This window comes from Salmo trutta, chromosome 7 (assembly GCF_901001165.1).
Source record: "Salmo trutta chromosome 7, fSalTru1.1, whole genome shotgun sequence".
Taxonomy (NCBI): Eukaryota; Metazoa; Chordata; class Actinopteri; order Salmoniformes; family Salmonidae; genus Salmo; species Salmo trutta.
In genome coordinates, this window is record NC_042963.1 from 26,611,117 (window position 1) to 26,638,356 (window position 27,240).

The 27,240-nt window shown below is 40.5% G+C and overlaps 1 protein-coding gene across 1 annotated transcript in view; it reads right to left on the minus strand.

Annotated features, from left to right (window-relative positions):
- The window catches only part of b4galnt4a (beta-1,4-N-acetyl-galactosaminyl transferase 4a), a 486,523-nt gene that overhangs the window by 107,650 nt on the left and 351,633 nt on the right, over positions 1–27,240 (minus strand). The window contains exon 7 of the mRNA XM_029758480.1: positions 26,127–26,194. Within this exon, the coding sequence (XP_029614340.1) occupies positions 26,127–26,194 (68 nt within the window). The remainder of the gene's footprint in view (positions 1–26,126; positions 26,195–27,240) is intronic.

Genomic DNA, 27,240 nt, shown 5'->3' on the forward strand with positions numbered 1-27,240 from the left:
CACAGCCAAGTCCCCCTCTTTTCATCCGAGAAAATGTCATGATTCTAGCCCTTACCATTCAAAAGATAATACCGGCACAAATTATTTTCATTTGCATTGGCGTGCTGCATATGTGGGCCATTCTACAACTAGGCTACTTCCAGACTGGATCATTAAAAAAAAATTCAGGCTACACCTTGTTCAGTCCTGTTAACTCATTAGCTATCTATAGCTAACAACCTGGGGTGCGTTCAGCAGCATGCAACGTTTTGTAACGTTCAGATAGAAATATTCTATGTCGAACAAACATGCCTCTCTGACATGTTGAATAAGGAATAACGTCAGCTCTATTCATTGCCAGTAGCCTATATGCAAACATTTGGTGGCAGAGAAAGAAAGGAAAAGGGATAGCCAACAATTTATTGACAAAATTCCTCTTGCCATTGCACTATATCTGACTGGGTAAATAACTTTATTTTGAGCACTGAGACTCAGACTCGACTCTTGACTCGACCAGCGGTGACTCGAACTTGGACTCGAGCCCAGGGGACTAGGGACTCGATTCAGACTCGAGGTTTAGTGACTTGACTACATCACTGGGCGAAACAGTCATTAGCTCCCATTCAAAGTCATTAGCCCCTGTTCTACTTTTGGACATCAATGTAGCTGCGGTGTCTGTGGAATGTTGATAACAATTGCAATGAAGCGACCAAGTGATGGAGGTGCAACCCATAATACTTTGCAGAACCATCTGGTGATTGTGCTACTCTCTCTCGCTCTCTATCTGTCTCTCTCTGTCTCTCTCTGTCCCTCTCTCTCGCTGTCTGCGCTTGTGTGTGTCTGTTTGTTTAGTATGTAATGTGCACTATGTAAGCTGAATTAGGAATTTACATGGCCAGATCATTCTTATACAGTATATTACTATAAACTCTATGTTTTTCATATTTCTCCTGTTTTGAAATTAATAGGATGTTATACAGAAAAATGTGTTGGTAGGACAAGGCTATGTATGTTTGTGCACATGGAAGTCAGTGGTTTATGTTTAATATAGGTTAATGAGGCAATACAAATGTGATGTGACTAAAATGAAAGGGCATTTAGTTACTAAAATGGCCACTGTTTGTCATTTTGACAATAACTAGACTAAATCATTATTCAAATTAGAAAAATGTGACTTAATGATATTTTAGCCAAAATTACTAAGACTAGACTACATTTTTTTTAAAGTGTCAAAATTAACACTGATTTAGGCTATTGTTTATATGTGCACTGCACACTATGTTGAAGTAAAAATCGGAGTACAATGCTTGTTGAGAGTTGTAGCAACACTTTTGCAGTTCTCCATGGCTGTATCTTTCAAAAAGGCACATGAAAGTTCCCGTTCAAGAAGGCATATCTGCAAAGAAAACTATTTTAATTAAAAAATATATTTTTTTTTACTTTAAAAATGCCCCTCCTCTAAAGTAGTAACGTCTGTCATACACCCCCGTTTGCGTGCTGCTGCATCACAAATACAGTATAGTGGCTGGTAGATTGTTTAATCAACTGTACCTGCCACAGTGGCTAGTGGACCAAAAAGTGTGTTTCATGCCCTGATTATAACACATTTCCATGTTGAATTTGGATTCTTGGTTTCATTTAGTTCTGTACATTAGCTAATGTGTGTATGTGTATTCACAGGGAAAAGCTACAGAAGCCTATCCTTCCTCTTCCGCGTGGGGTTGTCTACAATGAGGAATTGTCGCTGAAACCTGTCACCACCATAGTCATTCATGTGGCATGTTTAATCTAATAACTTGATGCTGTAAATTATGTTTTGCTCAGTAAGTGTACACATTTTTCACTTCTGTGCAGGTGTTTAAGTTGGTTGTAAGCTCTGAGACAAAAAAATAAATAAAAAAACTTTGAATGCCTGTCTGCTTCTAGCTTGTGTAGTTTAGTTACAGTACTAGTCAAACGTTTGGACACACCTACTCATTCAAGAGTTTCTTTATTTTTACTAATTTCTACATTGTAGAATAATAGTGGAGACATCAAAACAATGAAATAACACATATGGAATCATGTAGTAACCAAAAAAAGTGTTAAACAAATCAAAATACATTTTATATTTGAGATTCTTCAAAGTATTCTCTCATCCAGCTTCATGAGGTAGTCACCTGGAATGCATTTCAATTAACTGGTGTGCCTTGTTAAAAGTTAATTTGTGGAATTTCTTTCCTTCTTAATGCGTTTGAGCCAGTCAGTTGTGTTGTGACAAGGTAGGGATGGTGTACAGAAGATAGCCCTATTTGGTAAATGACCAAGTCCATATAATATCAAGAACAGCTCAAATAAGCAAAGAGAAACGACAGTCCATCATTACCTGAAGACATGAAGGTCAGACAATCTGGACATTTTTAAGAACTTTGAAAGTTTCTTCAAGTGCAGTCACAAAAAACATCAAGCGTTATGATGAAACTGGCTCTCATGAGGACCGCCACAGAAGTTACAGAAGCCACAGAGTTACCTCTGCTGCAGAGGATAAGTTCATTGGAGTTACCAGCCTCAGAAATTGCAGCCCAAATAAATGCTTCACAGAGTTCAAGTAACAGATACATCTCAACATCAACTGTTCAGAAGAGACTACGTGAATCAGGCTTTCATGATCGAATTGCTACAAAGAAAGCACTTCTAAAGTACACCAATAATAAAGAAGAGACTTGCTTGGGCCCAGAAACACGAGCAATGGACATTTGACATCTGTCTAAATTAGAGATTTTTTGTTCCAACCACCATGTCTTTGTGAGACGCAGAGTAGGTGAACGGATGATCACATGTCTGGTTCCCATCGTGAAGCATGGAGGAGGTGTGATGGTGTGGGGGTGCTTTGCAGGTGACACTGTCTGTGATTTATTTAGAATTCAAGGCACACTTAACCAGCATGGCTACCACAGCATTCTGCAGCGATATGCCATCCCATCTGGTTTGCGCTTAGTGGGACTATCATTTGTTTTTCTACTTGACAATGACCCAACACACCTCCAGGTTGTTTAAGGGCTATTTGACCAAGAAGGAGAGTGATGGAGTGCTGCATCAGATGACCACAGTCACCCGACCTCAAACCAATTGAGATGGTTTGGGATGAGTTCGACCGCAGACTGAAGGAAAAGCAGCCAACAAGTGCTCAGCATATGTGGGAACTCCTTCAAGACTGTTGGAAAAGCATTCCAGGTGAAGCTGGTTGAGGGAATGCCAAGAGTGTGCAAAGCTGTCATCAAGGCAAAGGGTGGCTACTTCCAAACTTTTGACTGGTACTGTACATGGATAGTACCAAAACAAATGATATAATGATACTGTCTCTTCACAGCGAAATTTGCAGACCTGGGATGGTTAAAATTCCACAAATTAACTTTCAATATATATAGCATTCTATTGATTGCAAGAATTTTGTATAATTTAAATAGAAAAACTCTCCGTGTATCAGTTCCAAAACCATTTGCCATGGAATCAGTACATAGAAAATCTCTTCCCAACTATTTTGCAATCTGTATGGCACAGCTGTCAATTTTTTGCTTCTTAAATGAAACGGGAATACATTTTTTATTCATCGCAATTTTCTTTAGCCAATGTTGGTCTTTAATGCAGGGCTGTAACGCCCTGGCCATAGAGAGGGGTTTTTGTTCTTTATTTTGGTTAGGCCAGGGTGTTACATTGGGTGGGCGTTCTATGTTCATTTTTCAATGTTTTTGTATTTCTTTGTTTTGGGCCGTGTGTGGCTCCCAATCAGGCACAGCTGAAATTCGTTGTTGCTGATTGGGAGTCACACATAAGTAGCCTATTTTTCCTTTGGGTTTTGTGGGTGATTGTTTTCTGTTGTGTTAATTTGGCACCAGACAGGACTGTTTGCTGTTGTTTCTTTTCGTGTTTTGTATAGAGTGTTTATGTTCATTAAAATCTTTAATAATGAATACACATCCTCCGCTGCACCTTGGTCTAATTCTAACGACAGGCGTTTCAAGGGCTGACAGACAAGTTCCTTACTTTCTCCCCCTTCCACTTGACTCTTCCATTTTTGCAGTAATGCTGCAATTAGTTGGTTGTAATTTTGAGTAGGGCAGACATTTCCATATATTGTTGTTAGCTGCATGTGTGACAGACACAATCAAAAACATGTCAGTCCACCCAATCTTACAGGAATGCAAACAGAACATACACACCCTTCTCACACATTAACAGCTCTCTGTCACACTGACACACACTCACAACAGGAACACACCATGGTATCTGTGTCTGCTGTTTCTCTGAAGGCAGACCTTGTCAGCTCAGCAGTAGACAGACAGACAGACTTTTTCTATTGAGGAGTCAGACGAGGGGGTGGAAATATTTTCTGTTTTAACTCCCTGCTTGAAAGCGACACCATATCTGGCAGTTACAAGACAACAGGGTAAACCAACCATGCAGGCAGAATATGGCAGGAACATTAACAATGATGTGTGTGTATGCACTTGTATGTGTGCGTGTGGGAGGGGTATAGATCAGTCCGACAAAACCATGCAGTGCTTTAATGAAATCTCTCCCAATAGGGTAGATGTTTGGTTGGCTGGCGATATAGAATCCCACCGGTGTGTTCAACAATCATGCTTCGAGAAAATAGTGACGTCACCTGTAAGATATAAACACAAGGGCTGCAGACCTAAGAATAGTGTGAGAGGGAGTGGAGACAAAAAGGCAGCTACTCTAAACGATTAGGATGCACGCAGATATATGTACAGTACCAGTCAAAAGTTTGGACACACCTACTCATTCAAGGGTTTTTCTTTATATACAGCTGAAGTCGGAAGTTTACATACACTCAGGTTGGAGTCATTAAAACTTGTTTTTCAACCACTCCACAAATTTCTTGTTAACAAACTACAGTTTTGGCAAGTTGGTTAGGACATCTACTTTGTGCATGACACAAGTAATTTTTCCAACAATTGTTTACAGACAGATTATTTCACTTATAATTCACTGTATCACAATTCCAGTGGGTCAGAAGTTTACATACACTAAGTTGACTGTGCCTTTAAACAGCTTGGAAAATTCCAGAAAATGATGTCATGGCTTTAGAAGCTTCTGATAGGCTAACTGACATCATTTGAGTCAATTGGAGGTGTACCTGTTGATGTATTTCAAGGCATACCTTCAAACTCAGTGCCTCTTTGCTTGACATGATGGGAAAATCAAAAGAAATCAGCCAAGACCTCAGAAAAAACATAGTAGACCTCCACAAGTCTGGCTCATCCTTGGGAGCAATTTCCAAATGCCTGAAGGTACCACGTTCATCTATACAAACAATAGTACGCAAGTATAAACACCATGGGACCACGCAGCCGTCATACCGCTCAGGAAGGAGATGTGTTCTGTCTCCTAGAGATGAACGTACTTTGGTGCGAAAAGAGCAAATCAATCCCAGAATAACAGCAAACGACCTTGTGAAGATGCTGGAGGAAACAGGTACAAAAGTATCTATATCCACAGTAAAATGAGCCATAAATCGACAATCTGAAAGGCCGCTCAGCAAGAAAGAAGCCACTGCTCCAAAACCACCATAAAAAAAAGCCAGAGTATGGTTTGCAACTGCACATGGGGACACATGGGGACAAAGATAGAACTGTTTGGCCACAATGACCATCATTATGTTTGGAGGAAAAACGGGGAGGCTGAAGAACACCATCCCAACCGTGAAGCACGGGGGTGGCAGCATCATGTTGTGGAGGTGCTTTGCTGCAGAAGGGACTGGAGCACTTCAGAAAATAGATGGCATCATGAGGCAGGAAAATTGTGTGGATATATTGAAGCAACATCTCAAGACATCAGTTAGGAAGTTGAAGCTTGGTCGCAAATGGGTCTTCCAAATGGACAATGACCCCAAGCATACTTCCAAAGTTGTGGCAAAATGGCTGACGGACAACAAATTCAAGTTATTGGAGTGGCCATCACAAATCCCTGACCTCAATCCCATAGAAAATGTATGGGCAGAATTGAAAAAGCGTGTGAGCAAGGAGGCCTACAAACCTGACTCAGTTACACCAGCTCTGTCAGGAGGAATGGGCGAAAATTCACCCAAATTATTGTGGGAAGCTTGTGGAAAGCTACCTGAAACGTTTGACCCAAGTTAAACAATTTAAAGGCAATGCTACCAAATACTAATTGAGTGTATGTAAACTTCTGACCCACTGGGAATGTAATGAAAGAAATAAAAGCTGAAATAAATCATTCTCTCTACTATTATTCTGACATTTCACATTCTTAAACTAAAGTGGTGATCCTAACTGATTTAAGACAGGGAATTTTTACTAGGATTAAATATCAGGAATTGTGACAAACTGAGTTTAAATGTATTTGGCTAAGATGTATGTAAACTTCCGACTTCAACTGTATCTAAGCCCCAAAATAATTTTGGTCAGTGGTAGACCTGTCTAACTGCCCCGTTTTACAAACAATGGACAACATGCTTGGAACAAAGTAACTATATATCAATGAATCAGTAAAAATGAACATTTTCTAAAGTGTAAAGTTGATCCTGGGTGACTGGTTAGACTGTAAACTCTCCTTCCAGACTCACATTAAGCATCTCCAATCCAAAATTAAATCTAGAATCGGCTTCCTATATCGCAACAAAGCATTCTTCACTCATGCTGCCAAACATACCCTCGTAAAACTGACCATCCTACCGATCCTCGACTTCGGTGATGTCATCTATAAAATAGCCTCCAACACTCTACTTAACAAATTGGATGCAGTCTATCACAGTGCCATCCGTTCTGTCACCTAAGCCCCATACACTACCCACTACGACCTGTACGCTCTCGTTGGCTGGCCCTCGCTTCATACTCGTCGCCAAACCCACTGGCTACAGGTTATCTACAAGTCTCTGCTAGATAAAGCCCCACCTTATCTCAGCTCACTGGTCACCATAGCAGCACCCACTCATAGCACGCGCTCCAGCAGGTATATCTCACTGGTCACCCCCAAAGCCAATTCCTCCTTTGGTCGTCTCTCCTTCCAATTCTCTGCTGCCAATGACTGGAACAAACTGCAAAAATCTCTGAAGCTGGAGACTCATATCTCCCTCACTAGCTTTAAGCACTAGCTGTCAGAGCAGCTCACAGATCACTGCACCTGTACATAGCTCATCTGTAAACAGCCCATCTATCTACCTACCTCATCCCCATACTGTATTTATTTATTTATCTTGCTCCTTTGCACCCCAGTATCTCTACTTGCACATTCATCTTCTGCACATCAACCATTCCGGTGTTTAATTGCTATATTGTAATTACTTCGCCACCATGGCCTATTTATTGCCTTAACTTACCTCATTTGCACTCACTGTATAGAGACTTTGTTTTATTTTGTTCTACTGTATTATTGACTCTGTTTTGTTTATTCCATGTGTAACTCTGTGTTGTTGTATGTGTCGAATTGCTACACTTTATCTTGGCCAGGTCGCAGTTGCAAATGAGCCTACCTGGTTAAATAAAGGTGAAATAAAAAATAAAAAATAAAAATCCCCACAGTAAAAGGTCAGTGGTCACCAAGACAATAGATTTTGTGCAGAATAAAACATAATAGTGCCATGCTTCTCCCATTATTCTACACAGGCCTGCATATAAGCTGTGTAATACTAACACAGCCAATATTAATTGGCATAACTTCAATTGCATTTCCTCGATTCCCTGCATCCTCTCTCCTTGATTCCTCGTGTCCTCTAATGGGTTTTGAGAAGGAGAGGAGACAGGACACAGAATATACAAAATATGGTCTATCCTCCCTCTGAATCCCACTGTCGGTCAACACAACTTCACTCTCCAGGATAACGGAAATCTTGACCGGATTGTAGTGGACTTGCTTTTTGGCGCTGTCACTGACGATTGTAAGTAGGGCTACCGGTGCGTCACCAAGCTCTGGCTCGTCAGAATCCTCCACCTGAAATACACAAATCCACTTGAGATGAGAATACTAAATATACACGTTATAGAACAATATATACACCCTGACCGATGGGTGGCTGGATAAAGTTAACACCATACTCACCCATCTAATCCTCTCAGATAACCACAAGTGGATAGGGACTAGGTGGGTTAATTGGGAATTGGCACAATAATCAATAGTATCCAGAAACCTACCTTGCATGTTTTGAAAAATCCTAAACTTCTTCACGTAGCAACACAGGATGAGCATGGAGAACAGTGGTATGCCCTGTTGACGTCATGTACTTCCTAAAAGGATAAATAATCATAAATACATTTTATGACATAGACTTACTAATCTAACCAGGTACATCAACAATACAAATATAAAATTATCCACCAGAGAAACATTTCTATATTTAGGGCTCTATTTTCGGCTGGCGTTAAGGCGGCGCTAGTGTGAAAATTGGCACACTGGCCTTTTCCAGCCCTAACGCCAGGTCCGGCAATTTACCTATATGATATCATCTTGCTTGCGCTCAGATGGGCGGGGTGGAAATATTTGAGGTCCAAAGTGCTGATAGGGATATTTAAGAACAACCAAAAGCTGGTTTTAGTAGTAACGCAGTTGGTTATGGCATGAATTTGGACAGCGGAAACGCAGCCTATTCAGCTGTGACGCACACTGCCCAAATGTTGTTTCCCTATTTCATTTTATTTGATAAAAAAAATCAAGCATAGCCGCTGTTTTTTGTCTGCCCAATGCAATCGCGAAGTAGTCAATACTGTCGATAAAGAGTTTGGCATCTGAGACAGTTTGGAAATAAATCTTAATCACCAAAACTTAATCCCAATCTGGCCTTCAAACCATCACAGTCACCTAATCATCCACAGTTTACAATAGGCTCATTCATCCCCCCTCCTCTCCCCTGTAACTATTCCCCAGGTTGTTGCTATTAATGAGAATATGTTCTCAGTCAATTTACCTGGTAAAATAAGGGTAAATTAAAATAAAAAAAATATATAAAGAAATTAAAATATCAGGTCTGAGAGAGGTAACACAGTGAGCTGACATTCAAATTTTATCTATGCATAGGTAGGCCCCCATTATTTTAGCCATGCAGGTCCCGTTTTGGACGTGCATAAAACCCTATTCATGATGTAGGCTACGTGTCCATTCCCATCATAAAACGTGAGATGAGATCCTCAGTGAATACCGTGAACCTTGTATTTAGAAATTATCTGTAACCTGTAAAAATGTGTTGTTTTCCATTTCATATGTTCAAACCCCAAGCCCTTTTTATCCTGGCTATTTTATGATAGCATTACATTTTACATGTATTTATTGTTATTATTTTTAACTGATTGCTTGTTTTTTTGTAAAATGTTACTACAACCAAACTTATTAGAATGATTCACCTTCCTGGTTTGATGGTGACAACGTCCGTGGCGTGCTTGCAATGCAACTACTGGAGATGTGTGAATGCAATCTGATCTGTAAAATGGTTCCGATTATGTTCATAAACAGGCCCATTTGGGAGCAGTATTAAGGTGATTGGACATTCTCCCTTTCTAATTATATTGGACCAAAACCCATTGGATAAGGTCAGAATGGAGGGACCTCTTGAGAAAGAGGTGAGGAGAGAGGATGTGAGGAATCAAGATAATGCAATTGATATTCTCCCCTTTACAACAGTTTTGACTAGCTGGAATACAGCTGTCACGTTTACTCCTCCTCTCTGGTGCTCAACGTAGCCAGTTGTCTCATTATTATGCACACCTGCCACCATCGTTACACGCACCTGCGCCTCATGAGATTCACCTGGACTCCATCACCTTCCTGATTACCTCCCCTATATCTGTCACTCCCCTTGGGTGTTATTGACTCTGTTTCATGTACGCTAGTTGTGTTTCTTCCTTATTTTATTTATTATTAAGTTTGCACTCCCTGTACTTGCTTCCCGACTCCCAGCGTACACGTTATAACAGCTATGACCGGAAGTTACTTTTTTGTAGCAGGTTAGAAGAACTTACACAGCAGGTTAGGATTATTAACATAGCAGGTTAGGAGAATTAGGTTAAGGTTAGGAAAACGGTTAGGGTTAGCTAAAATGCTCTCCTAAGCTGCCATGAAAACTCACTTCCCATTGTAGCTATAGTCTATCTAGTCACAACCTTGTACAGCCCTTTTGAAAAATCTGTCACAACAACAGGGCATTATTTTGTGTATCTCCAGATATTTAATACAAAGCTTACCTTTAATTGGTAGCATGAAGCCTAAATGAGCACCATCATCCTTCAGTATGGCCTGAAGAGAGAAAGTGTCAAAATTAGGAGTGTTACTATTCTTAACATACAGTAAGCTTAAATGTTAAGTAGTCTATATGTTAAAGTATGTTGCCCCCATAACTGTTCATATCAATTTTATTTTGTCAAATTTAAATTTGTAAAATTAACATTTCACACCCAAGTAAAAGTTATTTATGTCCACTTCAGAAAATAAACATGTTTCATTAGAATGTAAGCATCCAATTCAGAATTGGTTTGTAACCTCATGTTTTATCTTCTCTAAATGTGCAATTAAATTCCCTTACTGTAATGCTGGCAGTGCTACAATGTAGGCAGGCAGCACTGCACTCAGAGCTCCGCCATTTTGTGCACCTCAACGCCAGATAGCTTTGTGGCCTGTAGCTGCTCTCCAGCAAGCTAGCTAGGTGGCATAGTTAAATACTGCCAAAAAGCATGGTTAGGATGAGAAGATTATTTCTCAAAGCCATACTTCCATCATCACATATCAAACCGATATCCTTCAATGTTTTGTATTACAAGGTGTGGGTTAGATAGCTAACTAGCTAGCTTGTCTAGCTAACCTGAAAACATGGTGCCTGGCAGGAGGCGTGTTGTTGCACAATTCGGATAGGGATAGGAATCTTAACACTGTAGAAACTATCCAAAACTATGCCACACATAAATAATGGTCAAATATGACATCCTGTTAATATCTAGCATTAGCTAAGTAAAGCAATTGACTCACCGTGTGAAACCTTTGGCCGCAGCGTGCACTCCTGTGTTTGTAGCTTTTTGTGTATGGAAAACAAAACGGTGCATGGCATCCTTTCAAGTCCAGTTAGCTTCACATCGTCACACGTAGTCACAGAACTTGGCTTGCTGCATTTATTTTCCAGATTTCGTAAGCGTTCAAAACGCACACTGAATGCACTGGCCGAAAAGTAGGGTTGATCCGAGCATTCTGACCTAACAACAGCAGTCAAGCACCCAAGCTAACTGGCTAAAGTTGGCTATCTTGCTAGCTACTTCCAGACACAAATGAGAGAACAGCTCACTCCGACCATTTTACTCGCCCTAGCAGAAATGGTTAGGCTGTTTTTATGTTATCCTGAGTGTTGGTGACTGCAACTGTGCTGCTGGCAACAATTTAATTATGCTTTTTTTGCCAATGTTTACTGGCACCAGCCACATTCAATTGATGTTGAGCGTTCGTAAATTCGTCAGTTATTCTGCGCTTTAGCAGTCAGGTGAGGCTCTTAAAATGGAGTAGATAGCCATAGTGAATTGAACAGCTAAGTATATCGACAGTTGTCGCAGTGACATCATAAACATTCTATTGAAATAGTTACTTGCATAGTGGAGTCTTTCGTTTAGACATGTAGCTAGCTAGCTAAACAATGTACCATAATCCCAATTTATAACATTACTACCCTGCATGAATCTGCAGGTAGCAAACCAACCAGGTTCAATGTAAGCTAGCTAACATTAGGCTATAACTAGCAATGCAAATGGCTCTGAGATACAAATACTACACAGATCATACACGTAATATTAGCTAGCCAGCCAGCTAACGTTAGCTAGCTAGCTAACAGTACACTTTAACTTGAAATGAAAACTTTTTGACTAAATTAGAAATGTGTCATATCTGAAAATGTAGCTAGCTACACTATCTTACCCGTATACATGGATGGACACTTCTCCCTCTCTGTCACAGATGCCATGGTAGCCCTTAGTTTGAAAATGTACTCTGGACACAGGTGTTTTACACAACAGCCTTCTGTGTGTTCTCTTTTCGACCCCGTCTGCATATTTGCAATCAAACGGCAGATTTCTCCATGTCCTTAGCTATCATACTCTAATTCCACTGATTTCAAAACTCGGTCCTCCAGAAAGCAGAAAGCAACACTTATACAGTTCTACTACATGATATCTTTCAAAAAAGCTGTGTTAGAAAGGATTACCTACACATACTGACCAGCTCATATTGTAGACAGAAGTGTGCTACACGGCAAACCAATCCGAACTCATCTCTCGGCATGTTCAGACCACTTATTATCTCAGCCAATCATGGCTAGCGGGAAGGTTTCTGACTTTTTCCATGGCTAAACCAACTAGGCTCGTAATTTAACAATTTTATTCGTATTTACAGATGGCATACAAGTTTATTATTAAGGCACATGAAAGTTCACATGTTCCAGAAGGCCTTTCTGCCAATAAACGTATTTAGATTTTTTTTAAAGTAGTGACACGCAACATTTATATTATTTTTTTATTTAACTAGGCAAGTCAGTTAAGAACAAAATGACGGCCTACCCAGCGAAAGCTGGGCCAATTGTGCACCAACCTATGGGACGCCCAATCACAGCCAGTTGTGATACAGACCGGAATCTAACCAGGGTCTGTAGTGATGCCTCTAGCACTGAGACGCAGTGCCTTAGACCACTGCGCCACTCGGGAGCCCCACAGATGCCTAGTTTCCTGAAACGAGTCACATATTGTCACCCATCAGACTATTCTTAATTTCATGGTGTCTTTACATATAATAAATAATATATGTGTGAAATTAGTTTTGATTTAGAATGGACCATTATCATGCACCGGTTTCGGAACATGGGCATGGGGGGAAAAATTTACTTAAATAGCATCTCTGCACTTAAATATCAAATGGAGGACGCTTTTCCCGTGGTTCATTTTCATGCCAGCCAGGTAGGCTACACTCCTGTTGTAAAGCTAAGCAATGTGCTTAATATTAAGAAAGTTGATAAATAAATATAGTAGGCCTAGCCTATATAAAATTGATGGGATCCTCCTTTTTTTAAGAGGCCATCAAATCTCTGTTTTCTTACGCAATTGCATAGCCCATAGAAATGTAGCACAACATGAGCTCATGGGCTCTCATGAAGTGTTTGAATAGATTTTCGATTACATTTGCATTGATGTCAGAGTGATTAGAGGGACAATAGAGTGCTGAGTACGAGGCATTTAGCAAGTTTGGTAGGCTACTAATGACCATCAGCAGACTGTGACTAAATGGTCATGTGGAATGGGACTGCCATCATGACTCGTGACCGCCAGTGTTGCGGTAATACGGTCACCGTAATAGCCCATTCCACATAATAGCCCTGTGACAAGGAATGGAATATTACGGTGACCATAATAGCCCTGTGACAAGCTATGCAACAGTTACAGCTCTATGTACCTCAGTGTATAAAAAGGCATTTTAGAAAGGATGGAGGCGGAGGGTGGAGTAAAGGAAGAGAGGAAGAAGGGTTGAAGAGCAGTGAGGAGAGGGGTGGGGGAGGAAGAACAGTGGAAAAGGAGAGAAGGTAGAGGAAGGGCAGAGGGAAGTCTTAAACTAGATCTCATATTACACTTCAAGTGTCATATAAATAACACAGAGACAGAAACATGAGAGTGCACAAACTCACACTCTCTGTCACTCATACACAAACAAACACAATCCCCCACACCCAGGGGTGTAGTGCTGCCTGAGCGCGACACTTTTTTAAATTTGAGAATGCACGATGCTGTTAAAACTATTTCTAGTCAATTTTGAATTCATTATATTTCATTACCACAAAAATTATTTGAAAAACGATGGAATGAAACAACAAATATGTACAGCAGCCTAGAGGTAAATGCTGGTTTCTTCCCTGTCTTCTCTCTGGTGGTGGCAAGCCTCCTTTGATAAATTAGAACTCAATGATATGTGAACGATATGTGACCACTTGGTTAAGGTGACACCGTTCCTCCCAAGGACACCCAAACCAGAGTGGTCACTGCAAAGGCCAAGGAACTTCACTCCTGCTGTAGCCCTGCTTGGGATATTTAGCTATTGGCTATTGGGTAAGACACAAGGCCCGTTCTACTTTGGTATGTCAGGGTGGGAAATTGGACATGAGAATTGGGCCAAGTTGGAGGTAAAAATGCATTTAGGTTATATTTTATTGAAATGCATGAATACAACACACCAAAATCTTTATTTTAAGGCTGTTTTAAAACAAATTTCCTGCAATTCTGCATAGTAGGCTGATGATTTATGTTCAGTAGACCTATTTGGACCATTTATTTGAACTGATAGTTCACCTCTGTTTTCTTAATATGCAATCGGGTATATTGTAAACGTGTTGAAGATAATCAAATCAAAGTTTATTTATGATACAGTGTAGTACAGCTACACAATACAATGAAATGCATACTCGCAAATAAAGCTCTCCTCGCAAACAGTGCAATGAGATCAAACTATATGTAAGCTATATATTTGTATTTACAGTGCATTTGGAAAATGTTTACACACCTTTTTCAACATTTTGTTACGTGACAGCCTTATTCTACAATTGATTAAAACAAATTTTCCCTCATCAATCTACACACAATACCCCCAAATGACCAAGCAAAAACAGGTTTTTAGAAATTTTTGCAAATGTATTAAAAATGTAAAACTGAAATTCGACATTTACATAAGTATTCAGACCCTTTACTCGGTACTTTGTTGAAGCACCTTTTACAGCGATTACAGCCTCCAGTCTTCTTGGGTATGACGCTACAAGCTTGGCACACCTGCATTTGGTTGTGTTTCTTCCATTCTTCTCTGCAGATCCTCTCAAGCTCTGTCAGGTTGGATGGGAAGTGACACTGCACAGCTATTTTCAGTTCTCTCCAGAGGTGTTAGATCGGATTCAAGTTCGGGCTCTGGCTTGGCTACTCAAGGACATTCAGAGATTTGTCCCGAAGCCACTCTTGCGTTGTCTTGGCTGTGTGCTTAGAGTCGTTGTCCTGTTGGAAGGTGAGTCTTTGAGCGCTCTGGAGCAGGTTTTGATCAAAGATCTCTCTGTACTTTGCTCCGTTCATCTTCCCCTCGATCCTGACTAGTTTCCCACTCCCTACAGCTGAAAAACATCCCCAAAGCATGATGCTGCAACCAACATGATTCACCGTAGGTATGGTGCCAGGTTTCCTCCAGACATTACGCTTGGCATTCAGGCCAAAGAGTTCAATCTTGGTTTCATCGGACCACAGAATATTGTTTCTCATGGTCTGAGAGTCCTTTAGGTGCCTTTTGATAAACTCCAAGTTGGCTGTCATGTGCCTTTTAGTGAGAAGTGGCTTCCGTCTGGCCACTCTACTATAAAGTCCTGATTGGTGGAGTGCTGCAGAGATGGCTGTCCTTCTGAAAGGTTCTCCCATCTCCACAGAGGAACTCTGGAGCTCTGTCAGAGTGACCATCGGGTTCTTGGTCACTTCCCTGACCAAGGCCCTTCTACCCTGATTGCTCAGTTTGGCCGAGTGGCCAGCTCTAGGAAGAGTCTTGGTGGTTCCAAACTTCTTCCATTTCAGAATGATAGAGGCCACTGTGTTCTTGGGGACCTTCTGCAGAAATGTTTTGGTAGCCTATGTTCCTCCTCATTAGTATAGCTGGAGATCAGAACTCAAATGAGAAAGAGAAAGTACTTGGTTGGAAACTCAGGATACTAGACAACAAGAACTCAGTCTGCCGATGTCAACCTGTACAAGTCCGGAACAGTATTGGTACTGGGCAACCCCAAACAGTTTCAGCGGGACTTTCCCAAAATTGAAGACTAGAGAAGCTCTCTCTTGAGAAAGACTCTTGAGAAAGAACAACCCCAAGTGGAAAGAACCTCCCAGCACAGAACACTACTCCCTCACTGAAATGAAGGATAAATTAACGCAGATGGAGGTAAGGCAGGTGGAGCTGGAACAGCAGGTGAACACACTCCAGTCAGCACAGACCAAGACAACAGTCCAGCACAACAACAGCCCCTCAACCAGACCCGGAGAGCTGGAGGGGGAGAGAGACATGTTTGCACTCTGAACTGTGGTGAGACAACTTCAACGGGAGAAAGACCAGGAGCAGAAGAAGGCCCATCGGCAGGAAAAGAACAGAGCACTAGAGGAGCAGGTGAGAGTGCTCAAGGAGAAGGTGAGAAAGATGACATGTGACAGAGAACAACCCATTAGAGAGCTGGCCACCCCTGCAGAGAAGCCAGCAGAACAGCCCACCTCAGATCCTGACCATAGCCTCGACATCACAGCAGGAAAGATAAATGAAGAAGCCCAAGCCCAGGGGATCTCACCCCCGCTGAGTACCCCCCCCCCCCCTGATACCCATATCAGATGACAGCAAAATCACAGTCTACTTGAACAGAGCAATACCTAATATTAAGAAATGCTATAGATGGAAATAAACTAGTGTAGAAACCTACCAAATAACAATTAGGCAACAACAAATTCAATCCCTTTTAGACAACATCCTGGACAAAATGTTTCACTGTAATAGTGAAGGTGTAAACTTGGCAGTAGAAAACCTAAACAGTATATTTGACCTCTCTGCTTCCCTATCAAATCTACACATTGCAAGCAGACAACCTAAGAAATGTAACAACAATGACAAATGGTTTGATGAAGAATGCAAAAGCCTAAGAAAGAAATTGAGAAACCTATCCAACCAAAAACAGACACCCAGGAAACCTGAGCCTATGCCTTCACTATGGTAAATCACAAACACAATACAGAAATACACTATGGAAAAATAAGAAACAACACGTCAGGAATCAGCTCAATGTAATTGAAGAATACATAGAATCTAACTACTTCTGGGAAAATTCAAACATACTAAAAGAACAACAACACAAAGAGTTATCTATCCAAAATGGAGATGTATGGATAAACCACTTCTCCAATCTTTTTGGCCCTATGACAAAGAAAAATCAGCAAAAACATACACATGAACAAATGCATACACATGATCAAATGAACCCACTAGATTCTCCAATTACGTTGAATGAACTACAGGACAAAATACAAACCCTCCAACCCAAAAAGGCCTATGGTGTTGATGGTATCCTAAATGAACTGAAAAAATATACAGACCACAAATTCCAGTTTTTCCCGAAAGATATAACGTTAGCCATGGAGAACTGCAAATATGTTGCTACTGCTCTCAATAACATTGCTGCCTTGAATTTATCAGGCGCTACAAAGGTCAGTGGGAAAAAGTTGTGATGGCCTACTTTCTGTAGGACAATTGTACCATGCTGACTCTCTCCGACTCTGAAAATGAATCAGACGATGAGGAAATCCCTGATTTAGGTAAAAACATTTTCACCGAAGAAGACATTGTAGTCTTCTGATGACAGTGATGGGGAAGAAACGGTGATCAACCGTGTTGTTGTCACGGAAGAAGTTGAACGAGGTTTGAAATCAGTGGAATGTCTGGTAGAAGATGAGTATGAAAAGGAGATGAATATAATTCTGTTTTTTTGATTGCAAATGCATAGGGAGTCAAAGAGAACACAGAAGGCTGCTGTATAAAACACGTCTCCAGATTACATCTTCAAATTAGGGCAATTATGGCATCCGTGACAGAGGGAATAATCTGATGATTCTTATGGAATTTCACATGGTCAGTGTGAACCAGAGTGACTTGACACAACGGGCCAAGCAAGCTGTGCAAACTAAACAGAAATGACACAGGACGTCTAATTTACTAAAAGGGCTTTCATCCATGTATACAGGTAAGAATCTAGCTACAGATGCAGATATTATACATTTCTAATTTAGGCAGAAAGTTGTTTTCATTGCAAGTTAAAGCTTGCTGTTAGCTAGCCAGCTGGAGTTCGATGGCTGGCTTGCTAGCTAATGTTGAACCTATTTGGTTAACTTTACCTAGCTGTGACAATCGGTTGGTATTGCTAGTAACGTTATTCTATGGATTGGGATTATAGTTAATTGTTTAGCTAGGTAGCTAACGATAACGTGACATGTCTAAACAAAGGACCCCAAGTTAAAGCTTGCTGTTAGTTAGCTGAGGTTAGATGGCTGGCTTGCTTGCTAGCTAACATTAACTTACGTGTATGAAGTGTGTGTGACGTTAGTGATGTCTTTTCAGAATGCCATTTCACATTGCTAGCTATAGCCTAAAGTTAGCTAGCTAACTAGCTAACATTGAACCAATTTGGTTAACTTTAACTAGCTATGACAATCGGTTTGCATTGCTGGTAACGTTACTCTATGGATTGGGATTATAGTACATTTTTTAGCCAGCTAGCTAACGTTAATGTTACATGTCTAAACAAAAGACCCCAAGTTAAAGCTTGCTGTTAACTAGCTAACGTCAGCTGAGGTTAGATGGCTGGCTTGCTAGCTAACATTAACCTACGTGTATGAAGTGTGTGTAACGTTAGTATCTGGAATTTGCCTATCAGCATCAGTAGAGCACGCCTGACTCTCCTCCACCAGTCATACAAGGTGAATGGTCTAATGCCTCCCATCAAACAGAGAGCTGGCCCAAGCAAGCACAGGTTACACCTAAAGCATAAGGACTTGCAGCGAGTGGTGAACTTCATCAACAACTACGCAGAGGATAATGCAATATTATTACCAGGACACCACCCAGGACAAACACTTTGGTGGAAAGCTGCTGCCATCCCATGTGACAAAAGCAGCAGTGTGGCATATCTACAAGGAATCGATCACAACACTTGGCATGTTAAGCATAAACACATTTTGATTATTTAATTGACATGATTGGCACAACTTTTATTGAGCTCACATTATTTATATATTTTCCAGAGTTACGTGTAGTCGGGCTGTCTTCCTTCAGGAATCTGTGGAGAACATTTCATTTCATTTCTGCCCCACATCACAAGCACTAAGACCAGGACAGGCCTGTGCTGACATTGCCAGAGGAACAACTATCAGGTCTTCATATCTGCCAATCTACCAGAAGCTGTTAAATCAGCCAAGCTGAAGAAGCAAGAGCAGCATCTCCTGTTTGTTCAGAGTGAGTGGTCTGTTTACCAGAAGATGTTTGCTGACTGCAAAACCACCTGTCAAGACCATCAGTTGTCTCATCAGGATACATTACAGATTTGATTTTGCTCAAGAAGTAAGCAACATTTCCTCCTTTATACTGATTAAGGATAGATAGATATACACAAACAAATAATTATGTGTGTGTGTGTGTGTGTGTATATATATATATATATATATATATATACACACACACACACACACACACACACACACACACACACACTACCGTTCAAAAGTTTTGGGTCACTTTGAAATGTCCTTGTTTTCCATGAAAACATACATGAAATTAGTTGCAAAAAAATAAGAAATAGAGCCAAGACTTTGACAAGGTTATAAATAATTATTTTTAATTGAAATAATAATTGTGTCCTTCAAACTTTGCTTTCGTCAAAGAATCCTCAATTTGCAGCAACCTTTGGCATTCTAGTTGTCAATTTGTTGAGGTAATCTGAAGAGATTTCACCCCATGCCTCCTGGAGCACCTCCCACAAGTTGGATTGGCTTGTTGGGCACTTCTTACGTACAGTCAAGCTGCTCCCACAACAGCTCAATAGGGTTGAGATCTGGTGACTGTGCTGGCCACTCCATTATAGACAGAATACCAGCTGACTGCTTCTTCCCTAAATAGTTATTGCATAGTTTGGAGCTGTGCTTTGGGTCATTGACCTGTTGTAGGAGGAAATTAGCTCCAATTTAGCGCCGTCAACAACCCTGTTGACGGCGCTAAATTGGAGCTAATTTCCTCCTACAACAGGTCAATGACCCCTAACTAACTATGGCATGCTGTTGCAAAATGGAATGATAGCCTTCCTTCTTCAAGATGCTTTTTACCCTGTACAAATCTCCCATTTTACCACCACCAAAGCACCCCCAGAACATCACATTGCCTCCACCAAGCTTGACCGATGGTGTCAAGCACTCCTCTAGCATCTTTTTGTTTTTTCTGCATCTCACGAATGTTCTTTTGTGATCCGAACACCTCAAACTTAGATTTGTCTGTCCATAACACTTTTTTCCAATCTTCCTCTGTCCAGTGTCTGTATTCTTTTGCCCATCTTAATCTTTTCTTTTTATTGGCCAGTCTGAGATATGGCCTTTTCTTTGCAACTCTGTCTAGAAGGCCAGCATCCCGGAGTCGCCTCTTCACTGTTGACGATGAGACTGGTGTTTTGCGGGTACTATTTAATTAAGCTGCCAGTTGAGGACTTGTGAGGCATCTGTTCCTCAAACTAGACACTCTAATGTACTTGTCCTCTTGCTCAGTTGTGCACCGGGGCCTCCCACTCCTCTTTCTATTCTGGTTAGAGACAGTTTGCGCTGTTCTGTGAAGGGAGTAGCACACAGCTCTGTACGAGATATTCAGTTTCTTGGCAATTTCTCGCATGGAATAGCCATCATTTTGCAGAACAAGAATAACCTGACGAGTTTCAGAAGAAAGTTATTTGTTTCTGGCCATTTTGAGCCTGTAATTGAACCCACAAATGCTGATGCTCCAGATACTCAACTAGTCTAAAGAAGGCCAGTTGTAATGCTTCTTTAATCAGCACAACAGCTTCCAGCTGTGCTAACATAATTGCAAAAGGGTTTTCTAATGATCAAATAGACTTTTAAAATGATAAACTTGAATTAGCTAACACAACGTGCCATTGGAACACAGGAGTGTATTTCTGATCAATTTGATGTTATTTTAATGGACAAAACATTTGCTTTTCTTTCAAAAACAGGGACATTTCTAAGTGACCCTAAACTTTCAAGTCGGAAGTTTACATACACTAATGTTGGAGTCATTAAAACTTGTTTTTCAACCACTCCACAAATTTCTTGTTAACCAACTATAGTTTTGGCAAGTCGGTTAGGACATGTACTTTGTGTCATTTTTCCAACAATTGTTTACAGACAGATTATTTAACCTGTTGGGGCTAGGGGGCAGTATTTGCACGACCCGATAACAAACGTACCCGATTTAATCTGGTTACTACTCCTGCCCTGTAACTAGAATATGCATATAATTATTGGCTTTGGATAGAAAACACCCTAAAGTTTCTAAAACTGTTTGAATGGTGTCTGTGAGTATAACAGAACTCATTTGGCAGGCCAAAACCTGAGAAGATTCCTTACAGGAAGTGGCCTATCTGACCATTTCTTGCCCTCCTTGATCATCTCTAACAAAAACAGGGGATCTCTGGCATGACGTGACACTTCCTACGGCTCCCATAGGCTCTCTCTTGTGACATCAGCTGATATAAGATGGGCTTTATAAATACATTTGATTGATTGATAAATATTTGCTTACGGTCTTGCCTACATCTAGCAACCTGTTTTTCAAAAAATATAACATTTTATTTAGAACTTCAAGCCAAACAGAATTAAACAGGCCTATTTATATAATAAATATGAATTCGGAGGGCAGAAATTATAAAATGTTAAAGCATTAGACATCTCACTAAAGGCTTCAGTCATACAAATGTTATTCTTACAGTTGAAGTCGGAAGTTTACATAAACGAGTTTTAATGACTCCAACCTAAGTGTTTCAACCACTCCACAAATTTCTTGTTAACAAACGATAGTTTTGGAAAGTCTTTGTGCATGAAATGAGTAATTTTTCCAACAATTGTTTATAGACAGATTATTTAAATTATAATTCACTGTATCACAATTCCAGTGGGTCAGAAGTTTACATACACTAAGTTGACTATGCCTTTAAACAGCTTGGACAATTCCAGAAAATGCTGTCATGGCTTTAGAAGCTTCTGATAGGCTAATTTACATTATTTGAGTCAATTTAAGGTGTACCTGTGGATGTATTTCAAGGCATACCTTCAAACTCATTGCCTCTTTGCTTGACATCATGGGAAAATAAATAGAAATAAGCCAAGACCTCAGAAAAAACATTGTAGACCTCCACAAGTCTGGTTCATCCTTGGGAGCATTTTCCAAATGCCTGAAGGAATCACGTTCATCTGTACAAACAATAGTACTCAAGTATAAAGACCATGGGACCACGCAGCTGTCATACCGCTCAGGAAGGAGACGCGTTCTGTCTCCTAGAGATGAATGTACTTTGGTGCAAAAAGTGCAAATCAATCCCAGAACAACAGCAAAGGACCTTGTGAAGATGCTGGAGGAAACGGGTACAAAAGTATCTATATCTACAGTAAAACGAGTCCTATATCGACATAACCTGAAAGGCCACTCAGCAAGGAAGCCACTGCTCCAAAACCGCCATAAAACAGACAGACTACGGTTTGCAACTGCACATGGGGACAAAGATCATGCTTTTCGGAGAAATGTCCTCTGGTCTGATGAAACAAAAATAGAAATGTTTGGCCATAATGACCATCGTTATGTTTGGAGGAAAAAGGGGGAGGCTTGCAAGCCGAAGAACAGCATCCCAACCGTGAAGCACGGGGGTGGCAGCATCATGTTGTAGGGGTGCTTTGCTGCAGGAGGGACTGGTACACTTCACAAAATAGATGGCATCATGACGATGGGAAATTACGTGGATATATTGAAGCAACATCTCAAGACATCAGTCAGGAAGTTAAAGCTTGGTCGCAACTGGGTCTTCCAAATGGACAATGACCCCAAGCATACTTCCAAAGTTGTGGCAAAATGGCTTAAGGACAACAAAGTCAAGGTATTGGAGTGGCCATCACAAAGCCCTGACCTCAATCCTATAGAAAATTTGTGGACAGAACTGAAAGTGTGTGCGAGCAAGGAGGACTACAAAATTGACTCAGTTACACCAGTTCTGTCAGGAGGAATGGGCTAAAATTCACCCAACTTATTGTGGGAAGCTTGTTAATCTCCACCCGGCACAGCCAGAAGAGGACCTGCCACCCCTCATAGCCTGGTTTCTTCCTAGGTTCTGGCCTTCCTAGGGAGTTTTTCCTAGCCACCGTGCTTCTACACCTGCATTGCTTGCTGTTTTGGGTTTTAGGCTGGGTTTCTGTACAGCACTTTGAGATATCAGCTAATGTAAGAAGGGCTTTATAAATACATTTGATTTGTGGAAGGCTACCTGTGACGTTTGACCCAAGTTAAACAATTTAAAGGCAATGCTACCAAATACTAATTGAGTGTATGTAAACGTCTGACCCACTGGGAATGTGATGAAAGAAATAACAGCTGAAATAAATTATTCTCTCTACCATTATTCTGACATTTCACATTCTCAAAATAAAGTGTTGATCCTAACTGACCTAAAACAGGTAATTTTTACTTGTATTAAATGTCAGGAATTGGGAAAAACTGAGTTTAAGAAAATCTTTGGTTAAGGTGTATGTAAAATTTTGACTTCAACTGTGTATGTATGTATGTATTTATGTATGGGAGGCAGGCAAATACACTTCACTGTGCTGTGTAAAGACAAATTTACAGGGGTGAGACAAATAATCGTAATTTATCTTAATGTTCTTTTGTTGTTTGCAGGTATACTATCCTTCTTATTGATTGATTGAAGGCATGTCATCCAGCGAAGGCAGCAGCGCAGTCATCAACTACATACACCATTTCTTCATCAACTACGGAGTTGGGGAAACACGTGTGGACCTGAATTGTGATTACTGCAGTGGCCAAAACAATAACAAGTTTGTGCTCTGGTACTGTGCCTGGCGAACCATGCACAAGCTCCATCACAGGCTGGACCTTCACTTCCTGATCACAGGCCACACCAAGTTTACCACCGACCTCATCAAGCAGCCCTCCAGAAAGACCAGAGTGAACACTTTGTCTGAGATTGCTGGTGTTATGAAGGACAACACTGTGACAGGGGTTAACATCCCACAGCTGGTTGGACTAGAGGATGGAACGGTGCTGGTGGAAAGCTATGGCTGGCAACAATACCTAACTCCGTACTTCAGGCCTCTGCCACAGATCAAGCCGTATCAGCACTTCAGGTGAATGTCATTTTCATTGTATGAGGTTATTCTTTTTATCTAAACTCGGGAGGGGAATTGATGTTGTGCAAGGTTGTAATGTACTCTACATTTTGTTTGTTATGTCCTGTTTTACAGCTTCAATGCTCTGTGTTGTCGCCAAGGAGCGTTCGGACTCAGTCGGGATCAGGTTTTAGCTGCTGCGCAACGCTGACATCCTTCCTCCCATAGATGGTCTGCCTGTACAAGCACCACCTGGGCTGGACACAGCTAGACAAACTTATGTTTTTGAGAAGATCAAGGAGTTTTGCGATGAAGAGGCTATGGACATCACATGCCCTGCACCAAAGTCAAGGGCAGGAGAGAAACAGGCTCTCTGAATATAGAGTCCCTTGTTCATGCGTGGTTAGGACGGACCAGTCATCAGCACTATCTGCAGTTCCTCTATTCAAATGACTCTCTCCTTTTTTTTAATCCTGGTGCTCAGCCACTACCTCTGATTGTATGCATATAACTACCTCGTCTATCACTGATATCATTATTAATATTGTTCTTGTACATAGTGTCAATATAAAAAAAAATATATATATATATATACAGTATCTACTTCTGATATTGCTACTATGCAAGTAACCATTTGGCTGTACCGTTTGCACCTTCTGTAGAGACCCATCCACTTAGCAAGACTTATTAATATTCATTTTATATATCAATATTTTTCTATGTGTAGTCGAAACATGATTTTGTAACGTACCACAAAAATATCATGTGACCGTATCAAGTGTTCCCCTACATAAATATATGGCGCATTCATCTGTACATGTGCACCTCACGCAGGTTTCAACTCAGGATGCATGGCCTTAACTTATGTATGGTATACTATGTGACAGGGGTGTGTGTAACCGTATATAAAGTATGCTAATGTATGGTGTGAAGGCATTTGGGCAGTGGTGTAAAATACTTCAGTAAAAATACTTTAAAGTACTACTTAAGTATTTGTGGGGGGTATCTGTACATAACTTTGACTTCACTACATCCTGAAAAAAAACTATGTACTTTTTACTCCATACGTTTTCCCTAACACCCAAAATGTTTTACTAAAATTGGTCCGTCTGATTTAATATAAAGAATTTGAAATGATGTATACTTTTACTTAAGTACATTTTAGCAATTTCATTTACTTTTGGTACTTAAGTATTTTTAAAACCAAATACTTTCAGATTTTTACTCAAGTAGTATTTTATTGGGTGACTTTTACTTGAGTCATTTTCTATTAAGGTATCTTTACTTTTACTCAAGTATGACAATTTAGTACTTCTTCCACCACTGGATGTGGCTGGGGGTTATAGCATTTCTTTCACATGACCCATCAATCTAGACAAGTGTGTCTGGGTAAGCATTTTTTACATTTTGGTCATTTAGCAGACGCTCTTATCCAGAGCGACTTACAGTAGTGAATGCATCCATTTCATGCATTTTTGGGTCTCTGTTCACAAACACAAACAGGCTCCACAGAGCCCCAGGACAGCAACACAATTAGACACAACAAAATCAGGAGAAAACAAAAATATAATTACTTGACAAACTGGAAAGAATTAACAAATAAAACTGGGCAAACTAGAATTCTATTTCACCCGAAACAGAGAGTACACAGTGGCAGAATACCTGACCACTGTGACTGATCCAAAATCAAGGAAAACTTTGGACTATGTACAGACTCAGAAAAGGGCAACCATTGAAGATCAAACACCATTGTAAATACAACCCATATTTATGGTTATTTATTTGACATTTTGTACCTTATTTGCACATTGTTACAACACTGTATATAGACATAATATGACATTTGAAATGTCTTTATTCTTTTGGAACTTTTGTGAGTGTAATTTTTATTTTTCATTTTGTATTGTTTATTTCACTTTTGTTTATTATCTATTTCACTTGCTTTGTTTAATGTAAACATATGATTCCCATTCCAATAAAGCCCCTTAAATTGAAATGTAATTGAATTGAGAGGCTCATTGTCCTGATTAGCTATGTTTGGTGTTGTTATTGTTGGGTCTGTTATTGTTGACAGCTTAGACTTCCAAGTTCACTCTTCATGGTCTGCATCAGATGCAACAAATTGTTGGTGAAAACTATGCTGCTTTCCACTTTTCTGTGTATCCCTCTGTGTGTGTGCATGTGTGTGTTGTCACAGGTACTTACTGCACAGACTTTGAGGACTGGGACCTGAACTTGCTGAACTCCCCTGGAGCAGTCCACTCAGTCCCCAGCTGTAACACACAGGAGAGAAAGATTAGAAGAGTGTGAGAGAGGGGAAGGAAAGAAAGGCAGGAGAAAGATAGAGGGAGAGAGAGAGACAAATAGGAGGGAAGGAAAGAGAGAGATAGAGCGAGGGAGAGGAAAGAGGTATACAACAAATAAAGAAGAAAACAATCGAGCAAGCATGTGAGAGAGACATAAAAACATGAACGTAATATACTTGGTAGAACATGGAGTATACAAATCATTAAGAACCAGTGCTCTTTCCATGACATGACTGACCAGGTGAATCCAGGTAAAAGCTATAAACCTTTTTCGATGTCACTTGTTAAATCCACTTCAATCAGTGGTTCCTCCTTTAACCTGTTGGGGATAGGGGGCAGTATTTGCACAGCTGGATAAAAAACGTTCCCGATTTAATCTGGTTACTAATCCTGCCCAGTAACTAGAATATGCGTATAATTAGTAGATTTGGATAGAAAACACTCTAAAGGTTCTATAACTGTTTGAATGGTGTCTGTGTGTATAACAGAACTCATTTGGCAGGCCAAAACCTGAGAATATTCCAAACAGGAAGCGCTCTCTCTGACTATATCTTGGCCTTTTTGATCATCTCTAACCAAAACAGGGGATCTCTGGCATAACGTGACATTTTCTAACGCTCCCATAGGCTCTCAGAAGGCGCCAGAACGATGAATGGTGGCTTTGCAGGCCATGGCTGAAAAACATTAGCGCATTTGGATAATGGTCGATCAGAGGACAATGAGACTGGAGGCGCGTGCACGAGCCGACACCATGTTTACTTTCTCTCTCTTTGAACGAAAACAACGACTCCCGGTCGGAATATTATCGCTTTTTTACGAGGAAAAATAGCATAAAAATTGATTTTAAACAGCGTTTGACATACTTCGAAGTACGGTAATGGAATATTTTGATTTTTTTGTCACGAAACGTGTCGGGCGCGTCACCCTTCTTTACCCTTCGGATAGTGTCTTGAACGCACGAACAAAACGCCGCTATTTGGATATAACTATGGATTATTTGGAACCAAACCAAC